This window comes from Haliotis asinina, chromosome 14 (assembly GCF_037392515.1).
Source record: "Haliotis asinina isolate JCU_RB_2024 chromosome 14, JCU_Hal_asi_v2, whole genome shotgun sequence".
In the NCBI taxonomy this organism is placed as follows: Eukaryota; Metazoa; Mollusca; class Gastropoda; order Lepetellida; family Haliotidae; genus Haliotis; species Haliotis asinina.
Window position 1 is genome coordinate 26,194,879 of NC_090293.1, and position 16,536 is coordinate 26,211,414.

Below are 16,536 nucleotides of genomic sequence, written 5' to 3' on the forward strand. Positions count from 1 at the left end.
GTAGGAAATCCTGACTCAGCAAACAGACGTATAATCATCCTAGGATAGGACGCATAAAACTGTGATATACTGTGCTGTGCGTGCCGAAGCTCAGAGATGACTTCTTGTTTACATTCTTTACAAAAATAAAGAGAAGATGAAGCCCAGAAAATTCTCTATGATCATCAAGATTCTTATTCATTGTTTTTACTGCGTATTAATGGCAGTATGATGTGGTTGGATTCTTCACAAGTTAAAGTCTTACTTAATGTGCAAGAGGCTGGAGGTGTTTTTCTGAGAGTGACAATAGTGTTCCTTGGAACGGAGCCATCACAGGCATTGTCTTTTGCTGTCATCAGACAATCCAACAGCACCTTGTGAGCTCTGCAGAGTAGAATCATATGCTTGTGTAAAATTCACATTTGTCCAATACGCTAGACCCGATCCTGGAAAAGGTTCACATGAAAGATAATGAGATATTTCTTAGTAGCATTTTGGTATCCAGAGCCCATTTCCTCTAAGCTATTGTATATCTACGACTAGCGTACGTCTGTCTGTGTTCGTATATAGTCACGATCATCTCACGGTTACGATCGCGCTGAACAAGGAGGTCCAGACCACTTTACCTATTTCAAGAGTGCTGATCACGGAAAATGGGATACCCAGATGAAAAATGTTTTTTTGACCAAAACAACTGAGAAACAATATGGCCACCCAAATCGCCAAAAACTGACAGGTGTCACGGTGTTTTCGGCTATGACTGTTCAGTATTTCTATCGTTTAAATTTTGGAAACTTCACTTTTTAAGACATTTAAGAAGAGTGCTGATCATGCTAGAATTCCAAACTGAAAAATGTTTTGGACCCACAAAATTGAAGAATAAAATGGCTACCATAGTCGCCATACGTAGTGTGGTAGATGTGCATGGTACGAGGGGCTATCATAAGGTTTGGACTGTTTGGAATGCATACGAGTACCACCTATGATTTTGAAAAAACAAATAAGCAAATGTATTTGTTATATATATATATCGGAATCAGAATCACACTCACGTGCACACTTCTGTGGGATTTGCACGTGTGTGTTTCAGGTAATTGACTTGACACTGACACGTTGACGTCAGAGCGGCTGTAAAAAACAAGTTTTTCGTTATTTATCTGGGAGTGATACACCACTTTTACCAATATTTCAGCAATAGCACGGTGACGGACACCAGAAATGGGCTCCACACATTTTACCCTTGTGTGGAATAGAACCCGGGTCTTCTGTGTGAGGAACGAACGCTTTAACCACATGGCTACCCACCGTCCTGTTCTTTACCCTGTATTCATTATTCCATATATTTTTGATAAAAACCATATCATTCTGTGTTCGAATAACTCACTTACACAGTTAATTCCAACAAATTGTGCATAAGTATATGCTTGTATGTTCCTCGAGGGTAATATTATTTAAACATATTCTGACAGGCTTAAAACTGCTACAAAAAAAGGTTACCTATGTGTGCTAACGATGCAGTGAGTAAAATAGTTTAAAGAAAGCAGCGAAAGTCGATAGATAAATGGGGTAAAACAGCTGCTCGAACTGTTTTCGAACGTCGTGCACATTTTTCCACTTGTCACCCTCGAAAACCTATCATAATAAATGTATTTACCAAAGAGATTGAAGCAATTGATATGAAAGTAATATAATATCCTGTTGTTCCTTCTTAAAAAGAAACTATATGTCTTGTTGTTCCTTTTTGAAAACGAAACTACATATCCCGTTGTTCCTTCTCAATACGAAACTATATTTCTTGTTGTTTCTTCTTAAAGCGAAACTATATATCTTGTTGTTCCTTCTTAATACGAAACTATATATCTTGTTCCTTTTTAAAAACGAAACTATATATGCTGTTCCTTCTTAAAACGAAACTATACATCTTGTTGTTCCTTCTTAATGCGAAACTATATTTCTTGTTGTTCCTTCTCAAAACGAAACTATATAAGCTGTTGTTCCTTTTTACGACGAAACCATATATCCAAAAAGTTCATATTAAGTGGAACCAGTAATTCTCACCACAGCCGGGTGTTGTGCCTCTCTGTGTCTCCATAAGGGCAGCCAGTACTTGCACTGTTGTCGATGACTTGCAGGCTGTAGTAGCGACCTCAGTGTCCAAGCAGGCTAGATGAGCTTTTATTGCGCTATATTACATAAACGAGAACATCACCATAGTATTGCAAGTAGAAAATATGCATGCCAATTTAGAAGATTACATATCCATGCAAATCAATAACATTAAACATCGATGCAAATCAATGATGTTAAACATCGATGCAAATCGATAATGTTGAAAGTCGATGCAAATCAATAAGATTAAATATTTATGCAAATCAATAATGTTAAACATCGATGCAAATCGATATTCAGCATCAGTGCAAATCAATATTCAACATCAATGCAAATCAATATCATTTAATACTGATGCAAATAAAAATATGTTAAACATCGATAAATAATAATAAACATCAATGCAAGAAAATGTCAGACAGATTCGATTTGGCGAAACTAACAAAATACATGTAACTGTAAAATTTCATTACTAGATATTTTACTATTCCAATAGATATGTCACACACTCCTCTCAGCTCTGACAAACAGGCATGTTGTTCCTTGTCAACGTATAAATATTGGCGGTTTCCTCGCTGATACTGAATGCATGGTTTGAGCAGCCAACTTACGTGCAGTGGGCAGTTGCGTCCGTGTTGTCCACCTTGGCATATGTCTCCTGGCAGGAGCAAACTCCTGTGCGTGCAGCTGGATTAATGCAACAGAAGTATGTAGTATATCAACTGAAACCAGCCATTGTAACATGGGGCTGTATTTATTGATACCAATGCAACGGAGGGACATATCACTTGAAACAAGTGCATCAGAAGGGTATATGACCTGAAACTCGGGTATCAGAATGATATATCACGGGAAATAAGTGCAACAGAAGGATATATGACCTGAATCATGGGTATCAGAATGATATATCAAGGGAAATAAGTGCACCAGAAGGATATAGGGACCTGAAACAAGTGCAGCAGAAGGATATATCACCTGTAACAAGTGTAACAGGATAGATCATCTGAGTATTCTTGGTAGGTTTTGTAAGAGTGCGTGCAGCAATAAAATTATACTACGTAGTCCAGATCTTTTGTGCGTGGAATATCCTCTATAATCCTGAATCATTTCAATTTTTCGGGTTTCTATATGTTGCAGTTTTAAGGTACTCTTTTAAAATTAAGTAGATCAGGATCAATGAGTCCAAAACACGTACGCAAAATAGTTTTTGAGTGTTTATATTATTTTTTGCGTGAAAAACGCAGGTTTATGCAATGACGCGAGCACTGCACTGTCATCGGAAACTAGTGCAACAGAAGGATAGATCACCTCACAAACAAGACCATGTTACATAAAGATATATCACCTCAAACAAGAGCAATAGAAGGATAGATCACCTTAAACAAGAGCAACAGAAGGACAGATCACCTCAAACAAGAGCATGTTACAGAAAGACATATCAGCTTATACAAGAGCGAAAGAAGGACAAATCACCTCAAACAAGAGCAACAGAAGGATAGATCACCTCAAACAAAAGCAGAAGAAGGACAGATCACCTTAAACAAGAGCAAAAGAAGGACAGATCACCTCAAACAAGAGCATGTTACAGAAAGATATATCAGCTTATACAAGAGCAAAAGAAGGATAAATCACCTCAAACAAGTGCAACAGAATGATAGATCACCTCAAACAAGAGCAACAGAAGGATAGATCGCCTCAAACAAGAGCAACAGAAAGATATATTACCTCAAACAAGAGCAAAAGAAGGACAGATCACCTCAAACAAGAGCAACAGAAGGATATATCACCTAAAATCATTGGAACATATCAACTGAAACCAAGGATATGAATACTGTACATATCATCAAAGCCAACTACTACAAACTGGTGCACAAGGAAACTCTGACTCCATCATGTGATAGATCAGCTGAAACCGATGCTTCTGAAGACCAGGACGTTCAACTACTAAACATGCATACTTCATTTTCTAAAACTGACTTAATAGTTGTAAATTCAGTATACATACGACATCCAGTAAAGTGCAACGCCGTGGCAATAGTATGACGTTTAGTTCCGTCACAGCCTGCGGCAAACGACTGTGACATACAATCCAGGAAGTCTGCCTTAGCTCTGGAACAAACATACCGAGTTTGATGATCAGCTGATCAATGTCTAGGGGAAAGGACAACACGCTAAGATCTCATGGAATTAACTCAGTTTTATGAGGGAGACTCTAACAAGTTATAGATTATCCCTGGTTTTACTACTAGTCAGGTATTGTAGTGTGTAGTGTGTGCTGTTTAGTGTTAAAGGTGATCAAAAGACTACAAACATAATTCTATCCATCCACTCTGTCTAATCAATCCATGAATTTTATACTGAGGTAAACAAATAACGCTACAACGCTATAACTCCTACAATGCTATTAAAATACTAAAGGAACGATTGCAATTTCCCAGAGTTCCTTTATTTGTTTCTCTCAGTATAGTTTACAAGGACTGACCTTTAGGCGATTGATTTTCATCTCATATATCATACGTATTGTAAATTTCGCTCGTCACGCCGACTACCCGGGTTCGATTCCCCACATGGGTACAATGTGTGAAGCCCATTTTCTGGTGTCCCCCTCTGTGATATTGCTGAAATAGTGCTAAAAGCAGCGTAAAACTAAACTCACTCACTCACTCACATGAGGTAAATACCGTTGTTTCCAATATTTAAAATCGGGAAACGCGTTAGGGTAGTGATCTCTATATATTATAATGGCATCCTTTCAAGCATCTACTTATAAATTAGATTTATCACTCTATTTACCCGCAAATGTTTCCCCCAACCGTGTGGTCTGCTTTGACGTAATCGACTTCACACTGGCATGTGTCGGTGACTGAAATAAAACATATTTTACACACTGTGCATTATCATCAAACTTTAAGCATAGTTAGTGATGATTCCATATATGCCGTGTCGTGGTTTAGTTTTAGGTCCGTTACTCTTGTGCATCTAGATCTACTTCCATCTATTTCTTGTCGTGATTCAGTGTTAGGTCCATGACTGTCTGTGCAGATAGGTTCTACTTCCATCTATTTCTTGTCGTGATTCAGTGTTAGGTCCACTACTGTTTGTGCAGTTAGGTTCTATATAGAACAATGTTTTATAGGTAACAACTTCTTTATTGCGTGGATGCGACGGTTCAGTACAGATTCTTGTACCGTTGTGAAACAGTCACATCCACGCAATAAAGAAGTTGTTACCTATAAAACATTGTTTTCTTCCTACCCAATTTCAAAGTTCAAGTTCCCCTAATTCTTTTGAAGAGTATATAATAAACAGTATATGGACGATGAGTAATGGACCTAACGCTGAATAACGACAAGACATCGTCCATATACTGTTTAGTATATACTCTTCAAAAGAATTAGGGGAACTTGAACTTTGAAGTTGGGTAGGAAGACAACAATGTTTTATAGGTAACAACTTCTCTATTGCGTGGATGCGACGGTTCAATGCAGATTCTTGTACCGTTGTGAAGCAGTCTTGTCGTTGTTCAGTGTTAGGTCCATGACTGTCTGTGTACAGAAGTACTACTTCCATCAATGTCTTGTCTTTGTTCAGTGTTAGGTCCATGACTGTCTGTGCACATAGGTTCTACTTCCATCTATGTCTTGTCGGTATTCAGTGTTAGGTCCATGACTGTCTGTGTACAGAAGTACTACTTCCATCAATGTCTTGTCGTTGTTCAGTGTTAGGTCCATGACTGTCTGTGCACATAGGTTCTACTTCCATCTATGTCTTGTCGGTATTCAGTGTTAGGTCCATGACTGTCTGTGTACAGAAGTACTACTTCCATCAATGTCTTGTCTTTGTTCAGTGTTAGGTCCATGACTGTCTGTGCACATAGGTTCTACTTCCATCTATGTCTTGTCGGTATTCAGTGTTAGGTCCATGACTGTCTGTGTACAGAAGTACTACTTCCATCTATGTCTTGTCGTTGTTCAGTGTTAGGTCCATGACTGTCTGTGCACATAGGTTCTACTTCCATCTATGTCTTGTCGTTGTTCAGTGTTAGGTCCATGACTGTCTGTGTACAGAAGTACTACTTCCATCAATGTCTTGTCGTTGTTCAGTGTTAGGTCCATGACTGTCTGTGTACAGAAGTACTACTTCCATCTATGTCTTGTCGTTGTTCAGTGTTAGGTCCATGACTGTCTGTGCACATAGGTTCTACTTTCATCTATGTCTTGTTATCAGTGTTAGGTCCATGACTGTCTGTGCACATAGGTTCTACTTCCATCTATGTCTTGTTATCAGTGTTAGGTCCATGACTGTCTGTGCACATAGGTTCTACTTCCATCTATGTCTTGTCGTTGTTCAGTGTTAGGTCCATGACTGTCTGTGTACAGAAGTACTACTTCCATCAATGTCTTGTCTTTGTTCAGTGTTAGGTCCATGACTGTCTGTGTACAGAAGTACTACTTCCATCAATGTCTTGTCTTTGTTCAGTGTTAAGTCCATGACTGTCTGTGTACAGAAGTACTACTTCCATCAATGTCTTGTCTTTGTTCAGTGTTAGGTCCATGACTGTCTGTGCACATAGGTCATACTTCCATCTATGTCTTGTCAGTATTCAGTGTTAGGTCCATGACTGTCTGTGTACAGAAGTACTACTTCCATCAATGTCTTGTCGTTGTTCAGTGTTAGGTCCATGACTGTCTGTGTACAGAAGTACTACTTCCATCAATGTCTTGTCGTTGTTCAGTGTTAGGTCCATGACTGTCTGTGTACAGAAGTACTACTTCCATCTATGTCTTGTCGTTGTTCAGTGTTAGGTCCATTACTCATCGTCCATATACTGTTTATTATATACTCTTCAAAAGAATTAGGGGAACTTGAACTTTGAAGTTGGGTAGGAAGAAAACCCATTGAGGAACGTTACAATGACATTCATCTAGCGTATGCAGCAGCATTTCACGTTATCACCACACGCAAATACAATGCATGGGAAGCATGTGCACAACGTGGGAGCTTCCTACACTTGCATGGGATGTCATTATGAATGTTGACGTTTTTCAGGCAGGTCGATAAATCACTGTAGACCATTTTAGATAATTTTCTTGCATCTGTGCATGGTCAGGGTTTTCAGGGTCAAATCACACACTACTGACTGAAAATTGTAAACCTGACATTTTCATGTCATACTCCAGTCACCTAACAAGAGGGATAATTGAACGAACAGCATTGCTTTGAATAAAATCCATGTGGTGATGCATTCTCAAAACATCCATTATTATTGCATCAACATTGATCCAATCCCAGATGTCTCCCAGTTTCGACAATCGTACATTGAAAGTACAGTTCCCCTACTTTTTTGAATAGTATATAGTACACACCAGTGCTTCCTATCGTAAATCTTGTCCTATCATGTTTTTCTCGACGTTTGTAATTTCTGTAATCAGTTGCAAGTCAGCTCTCATTATACCATACTTACTGCAGTTAGTGATTCCCGTCATTGTGGTCTCTGCTATTGTTGCGAGATCTGAAGGCTTTGTACTACCATCACAAGATAAATCTGTCTTGTCTTCCAAGCACTTGACGAGGGTTTTACTGGCGCTGTAGCAGTATGCAAATATAAAGAGCCAATGGTTGATACAATAATTGGTTATGACATGGTTACATGTGTCATTAATCATGGTCTCGTGATCACTCACAGAAAGATCTTCAGAATCCCCTCTGTCAAACTTACAACACACGGACAAATCCAAACAGTTAGAAAGGTTCCTCAATCCCCTCTGTCTGTCATTCAGCCTAGTGTCACTATCACTCACAGAAAGATCCTTTGTCTCCTCTCTGCCAAACATTCAACATGGACAAATCCCAACAGAAAGAAAGGTCATCCACCCCACCCCCACCCCCATCTGTCATTCAGCCTAGTCTCATCACCGCTCACAGAAAGATCTGCAACATCCTCTCTGCCAAACCTTCAACATGGACAAATCCCGACAGACAGAAAGGTCCTCCGACCACCTCTGCCAAACATTTAGGCTGATCATGCCTCAGCTTGACTGGCCCTCCTCACTTTTCCCGACCATACATTAAAAGTTAACATGTTCAGCCACCCAGCCAGATCCTTCAAACCCTCTGTCCTATGACTAGACATAGAAGATCATCCACGACTCTCCATCAACTTCTTTAAGGTCTTGCAGGTCTTGACAACTGGCATGATCTCAGCCCTCTCTGCTCAACCTTCAACAGGGACAACTCCCAACATCAGAAAGGTACTCACGTGCATTTGTCTGCATTCTGAGTTCTCGTCGCCTTGATATAGTCAATCTCACACTGACACGTGTCTGTCACAGCTGTGAAATAAAATACAACAAACCTATTTCCATCATTCCATCATTTGATTTCCACATATATCAGATAAATCTCTTCTAAAACAATCTTGGTCGTTTGGAACTGAACCATCTGCAAATAGATTGAATTGTCTTTTCAACCATGTAGTTTCAACGCAGGATTAATTGGTGGCAGGACACATTTGGCTGCCTCCTCACTATGCGCCGGCTTAGAAAGTGCTCATCACTACATAAATACATTTCTGGGAAGGTCATTCCATGCCGAGATCCGGAACTGACTGCTGCCAGGTTGCAGCGATTTTAATTGATGTACGAGCCATAAACGGGACTGAGATTTTGTGCCGGTGTTGACAACTAGTCAGATTGGACAGCGACCAGTTGTGACAGCTTCCATTCATGGGTACGTCTTGCATTATGCGCTTTAATACATATCTTTCTTAGTACTGTGTATACCCGTGAAGATCCGCTCTGGATCTTCTGGAGCCCATGGTAGTAGACAGACTGGGTGGTAAGACTCGCTAACTTGTGATTAATGCAAATCATATCCCAAACGTGTTTAACAACTATGCTCCTGATGTCAATCACTGGGACGTCTGAACCAGTACAGATTATTGACAGACCCTCCAGCAGAGAAATCGCTCAGTGTGTGGTTCAACAACAGTGAGTGACTCAGTCAGTAAGATTGACGCCACTTTTAGCAATATTAAAGCAATATCATGGCGAGGGACACCAGAAATAGGCTTCAGACATTGTATCCCTTAGGGGAATAGAACCGGGCTGCTCGGCATAACGAGCCAACGCGCCCAACAATAAACAAGACAAAAGAAATGGTACTGGGTATCATATGTAAAAATATAAACAAAGGTCCTAGTGTCATCATATTGCGTAAGATATTTACAGCAGCCAGGGTTAGGTGTGGCCTTGAAATCGGTTTCAGCTTGGCCCGCCAAAGTGGACACGGTATCGCTGCTGACGCAACCCGCAGCTGTTTTCGACCTCAGACACACCAGATACGTCGCCAGAGCCCTGAAACAATTAGTTACATACTCACACAACGCATACATAGAGTGCGGAAGTGTTAACCCAGCTGCGAACTTTATTGGTATTTGACTGCGAGGCTGCTTCACGTGGGCGAAATCTCCAAACGGTGTTGTCTTCAGGATATCCTATGAGGACGGTACAGTGTGTCTTACTAAGCATCATTTTTCAGAACATGAGATTCAACCACAACTTAGAAACAGAGGGGAAACGATTGTTGACAGTTGTTATAGTCTTTATTCGGGTTTCCTGATTATTCTAACCCGTGAAGATCAGGGTTAGAATTGATCTTCAGTAACCCATGCTTGTTGTAAGACGCGACTAACGGGATCGGACGGTTAGGCTCGCTGACTTGGTTGACGCATGTCATCGTATCCCAGTTGTCTAATTCGATGCTCATGCTGTTGATCACTGGATTGTCTGGTGCTGAGTCGATTGTTTACAGACCACCGCCATGTAGGTAGAATATTGTTGGGTGCGGTGTTAAGAAACATCATTCAATGACAATGTGTGAATGTCTGTGGGTTTAGTATGTTGTTCTGTTCAAAGCTCACAAGGCAATGTTGGATCGTTTGAGGGCAGCAAAGGACAATGACTTTGATCACTTCACTGCTGAATACGTCGTTAAACAATCACACAAACCGTACTTAATACTTTAATACTTACGCGCACTTCTTGGTGTCAGTGTCGATAGCAGCTTTGGCGTAAACAAGCTCGCAGGCAGTACACGTGTCCGTCGGTGCTTAAAAACGAATACATTGACTTCAGGGCTCTTGATCTTCAAGCACAAACACAAAACAATAATAGTAACATAAATATCATAATATGGTCAACATAAACATCAATGCGTCTGTGGTGCCAAACTCTACACTAGGTACCACAGCGCATTATTACACCCGATAACCCAAGCTGCCAGTTGGGCTCCATATGGTTATTGTTATATGACTATTACCACCGGGTACCCTTTTTTTCTGCTGCGCAATTTTGAACCAACTCACTTGTCTAAGGTGAGACGCCATGTAACGTATGTGTTTCGTTGTAGGGCTGGACTGAAGCTCTAGAAAGTATCAAGAGTCAAGAGTCGAGAGTCTTGAGTGAAGCTGCCAAACACAGTCACCCATCCAAGGACTCTATGTACTCCACAGACTCAATCTCTATGTACACTCCACCACATTCAACCATCTTTTTTTCACTTTAAGTTACATAAAGCACTCCAAATTAACGAATGAAAATGCTTTAAAGAGTTGGATACAAAACATCAAAATGTCAAGATTTGATATCATTTTGTAGAAATTTGTGCCCCGAAACAAATTATGCCATAAAACTCGCACGTCACAGCGGTATTTGTTTGACAAGTGGCGCCCCTTTGTGGCACGGTCTGTAAAAGTAATATGTCAATTAAGGTTCTCTTAGAAGTAAATTGCTTATTTTCATTATTCACTTTGTGTTTATCATAAAGACATTTCAGTGTTGATATGAAATACAGCAGGAAAATCAATTTTCAAGGCAGTATGTATGATTTTATAAATAAATTAACTTCTCAAAAACAGCAATTATAAATACAACATTGATTTATCATAAACAATATAAGAAGTTTTTATAATGAATTCTTTATAGTAAATTCACATACGATTAATATTCAAAACATAAAAAAATACGTCACCAGAGGGTATCAACACTATCTCCATTAACACAGTTATAATTTATACTATTTAAGGGGCGATAACTCTTCCTGGGTTTACGTCAGGGTAAATGCTTGTGTGGCCATTATATCATGAAGTATGATTAGAAGCAATGTAAAGGGATGCAACTGCGTAGCATAAACTCGCGCTCCTGCAGTCACATCCCCTTGCAAGCTGTATGCGCACAAACCACGGTATCCAACATCCTTACGTCACTTTCTAAAGTATGAAAGGAAAAGCAAGAAATGAGCGTGTGTGTGCCACTTTTAGAATTATTCCAATATATATTCCAATATGTATTCCAATATATATATATATATGTGTGTGTGTGTGTGTGTGTGTGTGTGTGTGTGTGTGTGTGTGTGTGTGTGTGTGTGTGTGTGTGTGTGTGTGTGTGTGTGTGTATATATATATATTGGCTTCACTCATTGTAGGGACGAGACGAATCTAAACAGGGTTGACGACTCTTATGCACAAGATTATATCCCCGGCCCTGGATAGTGAAACGGGATAAATCAGTGACAAGGTATTTGTGCTTCAAATTTTAAGGCAACTCACTGCAAGTGCCAAACTTGTTGCCTGCTGCTGTGGCCAGGTCTATAGGTGTGGATGAACCGTCACAACTTAAGTCCGTAGCTGCTTTACCCTTGAGACAAGACACAAGAGTCATTTCAGCACTGAAAGAGAATGAAGTAAATTTGGTGTACTTTCTAGCGACTACGTGGGTCGAGATATGAGCCTCTTTTAGCAAAGTTCAAGCAATATCACAATTAGGGGTAGTGGTAGGGGTGGTTGTGGGGAAGTTGGCAAGCAAAATACGGTCGATGAGAATAATTATTAATGAACAATTATGTAATCGATAATATAGTTAATGAACAATCTTGAAAACAGATAATTTTCAGTTTTACTCAAACAAATGTAAGTTACGTCCTTATTGATGGACTGGTCCTAAGTATGTTCAGGACGGTGTTTTGCTGGTAATGGAAGCTTCACTATGTCACCAGTCATCACTGATGTGAAATATGTTGTTTTGTGTCTTATTTTATTTACATTTTTGCTCAAAGTCACTTCTCCGATGTTTATCGATAATCGACCGATTTTCATTTAACAATGATCGACCTGCATGATCTACATCGATAGCCATCCCTCGTGCATGGTACAAATAAGGAAAATCGAACCAGGACTCTCTCTTTCTCTCTCTCTCTATCTCTCTCTCTCTCTCTCTCTCTCACACACACACACACACACACACACACACACGATACTACGAGCATAACACACGAAGCACATACGAGGGGAATTCAATAGGTTTTGAGCCTTGCATAGAAAAACACAAAATATTGGTATGAACCACATTTATTTTTCAACATAGTCCCCTTGTGAGTCAAGACACTTGTTCCATCTTTTCTGCCAGGCGCTGATGCCATCTCTGTAGAAGGCGCCATTTTGGTCCTCAAACCAAGCCTCAGTAGCAGCAATAAGCTCATTATCCTGAAATCTACGACCACGCAAGTGTTTCTTGAGATTTTGGAACAGATGGTAATCACTTGGTGCCAGGTCTGGAGAGTAGGTGGGGTGCGGCAAGATTTCGTACCCGCATTCCTGGACAGCAGCGGCTGCAACGCGAGAGGTGTGTACTGAAGCGTTGTCTTGATGTAGAAGAATAACACGTCTGATCTTGCCCCGGCGCATCTACTTGATTGACTGTCGCACTTGCCTCAACAAGTTAGCGTAATCTATGTGGATGACGCCTTTGCTATCCCAGAAGACTGTCGCCATTACCTTCGGCACTGATCTGGAGGCTTTGAACGTTTTGGTCCTGGGAGAAGTGACATATTTCCATTCCATGGATTCTTGTTTGCTCTCAGGATCATAGCGGTGGATCCAGGTTTCATCACAGGTTACTAACCTAAAGTGAAAATCTTCTGGATTCTTGTTGTATCTGGTCAGCATGGAGTTGCTTATGGTGATCCTTGTTTGCTTCATTTCATCTGTAAGCATTCTTGGCATCCATCTTGCGCACACCTTAGACATGACGAGATGTTCATGAAGAATTGTCTCGATGGATCCGTGTGAAATGCCTGTGGTCTCCTCTAACTCGTGGAGTGTGATTTTCCAGCACAAGTCTATTCACTCTGTCAATGTTTTCCTGACTAGTGCTTGTTGTTGGGCGACCTGGATGGGGGTCATCTTCAAGACTCTCTCTACCATGCTTAAATTCATTGACCCATCGTTTGATGGTAGCAGATGAAGGGGAAGACTTCCCATAAACTGCTGAAAGCCTTTCTTCAATGTTCTTCGCCGAGTTTCCTTCAAGAACTAAAAACTTAATTACTGCTCTATACTCAATTTTAATCATTTTCACTGCCGTGATTGGGGTCTCTTTCTGTCAATGTGAGCTGTTCAATAACTTCTGAGAGTAGGATACCAAAACTTATATATCAAATAACCAAGGTTCAATGTCGTACCATAGGCTATGACACCTGGGTATGAAAAATGCTCAAGGCTCAAAACTCAAAACTGACATCCCCTCGTATATAAACACATCGCTATGAATATATGCATTAAAATGCATCTCTTGTGGACAGATGTCAGAGGTAATATCTCGGGGAATACGGTTTGGTTCATCGGACGATTGAAGGGGTGATGGGGTAGTCACACCGAAGACCCGGGTTCGAATCCCCACTTGTGTACAATGCATGAAGCCTATTTTTTGGTGTCCCCTGCCGAGATATCACTGGAATCATGCTAAAAGCCTCGTAACATTAAACTCACCTACGATTGAATAGATAGTCGTGTACCTATAGACCATGAATTTTCGAGAAACAACGAAAACGTCATGCTTACTACTTGTCTAAAGATGCATCCCATACATTGTCAGTAAAATATCGCATCATGAATCATAATTGGTGTTTCAAGTTTACAACTAAAATTGCCACAAAAATACACTGACAGCTCGGACATATTTATTGCCGAGACGTTTCCATGCGATTCCACGTGAGTATGTCCTATCGGGAAGAGTGTCGTGCGGTGACATACGTATTGTGACCTACGTATCACGATGAGTTTCGTATGACTTACGTATCAGGTCATGACCAATGTATCGTGACGTCCTTATCAAGATAGGTATTATAGGCATCATGTCGTAACCTACGTTTAGCGATACTCATTATGTCGTGACCTACGTATCAAGATATGCATCATGTCGTGACTTATGTATTAAGATATGCATCATGTAGTGACTTACGTATCAAAATATATGCATCATGTAGTGACCTACGTATCAAGATATGCATCATGCCGTGACCTACGTATCAAGATATGCATCATGTCGTGACCTATGTTTAGCGATATGTATGATGTCGTGACCTACGTATCAAGATATGCACCATACGTACCGTGTCGAATCTACGTTTTGTGATAGGTATATCGTGATCTTGGCCTTGATGGTTACGGATAAGTTTAGTTCATTTTTGCTATTTTTTGCACAAGTTGAGACTGACTTGCGAAACGGTCATTGTCGGCAATGTGAAATTTCGAAGCAAAAGCGGATTCTTGCTCTGGTGGTTCTAACCAGGCAATAACCTCAGCAATTTTGACACAATTATTATTATTATTTCAGCAAATTATTCAAAGGTTCAACCTTCACTGGCCCATAATCTATTTCAGATTATCTTTTTTGGCACTAAAACAGGCAAGGTTCTGATAGACCAAAACTCAGTTGAATCTTACTTGCACTTCTCAGTAGCCGATGCGTAGGGCATCTTGACGTAAGCGACTTCACACCCGCACGTTTTGTCTGTGATGGCTGTAAATTGACAAAAAAAAACAATATATGACAATCAGTAAAATGATAATGATAATAAATTACAATAATGGTCGTTTCCGCGCACATGTCCATGCTCAAACCACATTATTATCCCGGATACCCCAAGCTGCGTGTTAGACGCTGGAAGACTAATAGTCACATATCGTATCCCACCGGGTACCCATTTGCTGCTGACTGGACAGGAGCAATTCATGAACAAACCCATTTACCTAAGATGAAAACACAGAAGTTCAAGAAACTCTCAGGAGTCAAGGTGCCAAACATGGTCACCCATCCAAGGACTGTCTGCGACCAACTGATTTATGACTTAAACTGTATACACAGGACCACTCACCACCATCCAACACAAACACTGAAGAAAAGTTAGTACGATTCCACTTATCCTCCCTCTCCAACACAAGTTAAGATATCATACCTGTAATCTAGTGAGGGATTGGTTTAGAACTCGTACCTTCAGCGCGACGAGTGAATACTCTAACTACAAGGCTACCCCCAACACTTATTAATCAGAAAACGTTTAACTCCATGTAATAGCCTGTTAGATATGACGGTGTAGCACACCACACTCAGGTGTTAGTGAGTTTTACGCCGCTTTCAGCAATATTCCGGCAATACCATGGCAGGGTACACGCATATGGGCTTCACGCAGTGTTCCCACGAGGGGAATCGAACCCGGGTCTTCAGCGTGACGAGCAAACTCTTTAACCGGCTACCACACCGCCCCACATTCAGGGGTTGGACGACTTCATGATATATTCTGCTGTTTTCCAAAAGGACTGTCACCCTGTTTGAATTAAATTCACACAAAATGTCAAGCTACCGCATGTTTGTAATACGCCTTCGATTGAGAATCGAAATATTTTGGCACTAACACATAATACACCAGTGGGTCTCACACAGCATATTTTGCCAGCGATTTTGGCTATAGAAAACAAACCTTAATGGGTCCACCTCACACAAATGGGTCAGACAAACACATGCTTTATTGTTTCCGTGTTGAAAAATACTCATTTATAGGTCAAACACCCCTCTCGGGTTTAAGATTACCGCCTGTCGTTTCTGTTTTTGTCGCGTGGGACGATACACATAATGGTCCAACTCACCGCAGGTAGATGTCAGAGTAGCGTAATTTGTCTCTGCTGTGGCGCCGAGAGCTGTTACAGCAGTACCCTCGCAGCCAGTGGGAGTCTTTGTCTTCAGGCATTCCACGAATGTCCCGAGTGCTCTAAACAAAAAAGGTCGTATATATATTTAAGTTTATTCTTTTCATAATATGTGATTTCTGATCTGGGCGAGTGAACTTGTTTTTGACTAGTCATTACATAAGAAACATTGTCATGTTTAGGGTCGAAAATGAACTAAAAATCTAAAAACATAAGTGTTATATTACACTTTCCCAGTAATGTACCGTTTCTAGTAACTTTGTTTGGTTGAGCCGCCTAACCCATTCAGTCACCGTAGCTTCCACAAAAATGGATCGACCCGTGAAGGTTCCGGGGTACAATAGGTCTTCAGCAACCCATGCTTGCCATAAAAGGCTAAAACGCTTGTCGTAAGAGGCGACTAACGG

At 40.5% G+C, this 16,536-nt stretch overlaps 1 protein-coding gene across 1 annotated transcript in view; it reads right to left on the minus strand.

Annotated features, from left to right (window-relative positions):
• Positions 1-16,536, minus strand: part of LOC137261715 (serine-rich adhesin for platelets-like) — a 114,162-nt gene that overhangs the window by 69,857 nt on the left and 27,769 nt on the right. The window contains exons 15-27 of the mRNA XM_067799499.1: positions 16,070-16,191; positions 14,870-14,945; positions 11,696-11,814; positions 10,122-10,197; positions 9,316-9,443; positions 8,348-8,420; positions 7,553-7,674; positions 4,882-4,951; positions 4,094-4,197; positions 2,700-2,775; positions 2,038-2,162; positions 1,032-1,107; positions 245-363 (exon numbers count right to left, since the gene is read on the minus strand). Of these exons, the coding sequence (XP_067655600.1) occupies positions 245-363; positions 1,032-1,107; positions 2,038-2,162; positions 2,700-2,775; positions 4,094-4,197; positions 4,882-4,951; positions 7,553-7,674; positions 8,348-8,420; positions 9,316-9,443; positions 10,122-10,197; positions 11,696-11,814; positions 14,870-14,945; positions 16,070-16,191 (1,286 nt within the window). The remainder of the gene's footprint in view (positions 1-244; positions 364-1,031; positions 1,108-2,037; positions 2,163-2,699; positions 2,776-4,093; positions 4,198-4,881; positions 4,952-7,552; positions 7,675-8,347; positions 8,421-9,315; positions 9,444-10,121; positions 10,198-11,695; positions 11,815-14,869; positions 14,946-16,069; positions 16,192-16,536) is intronic.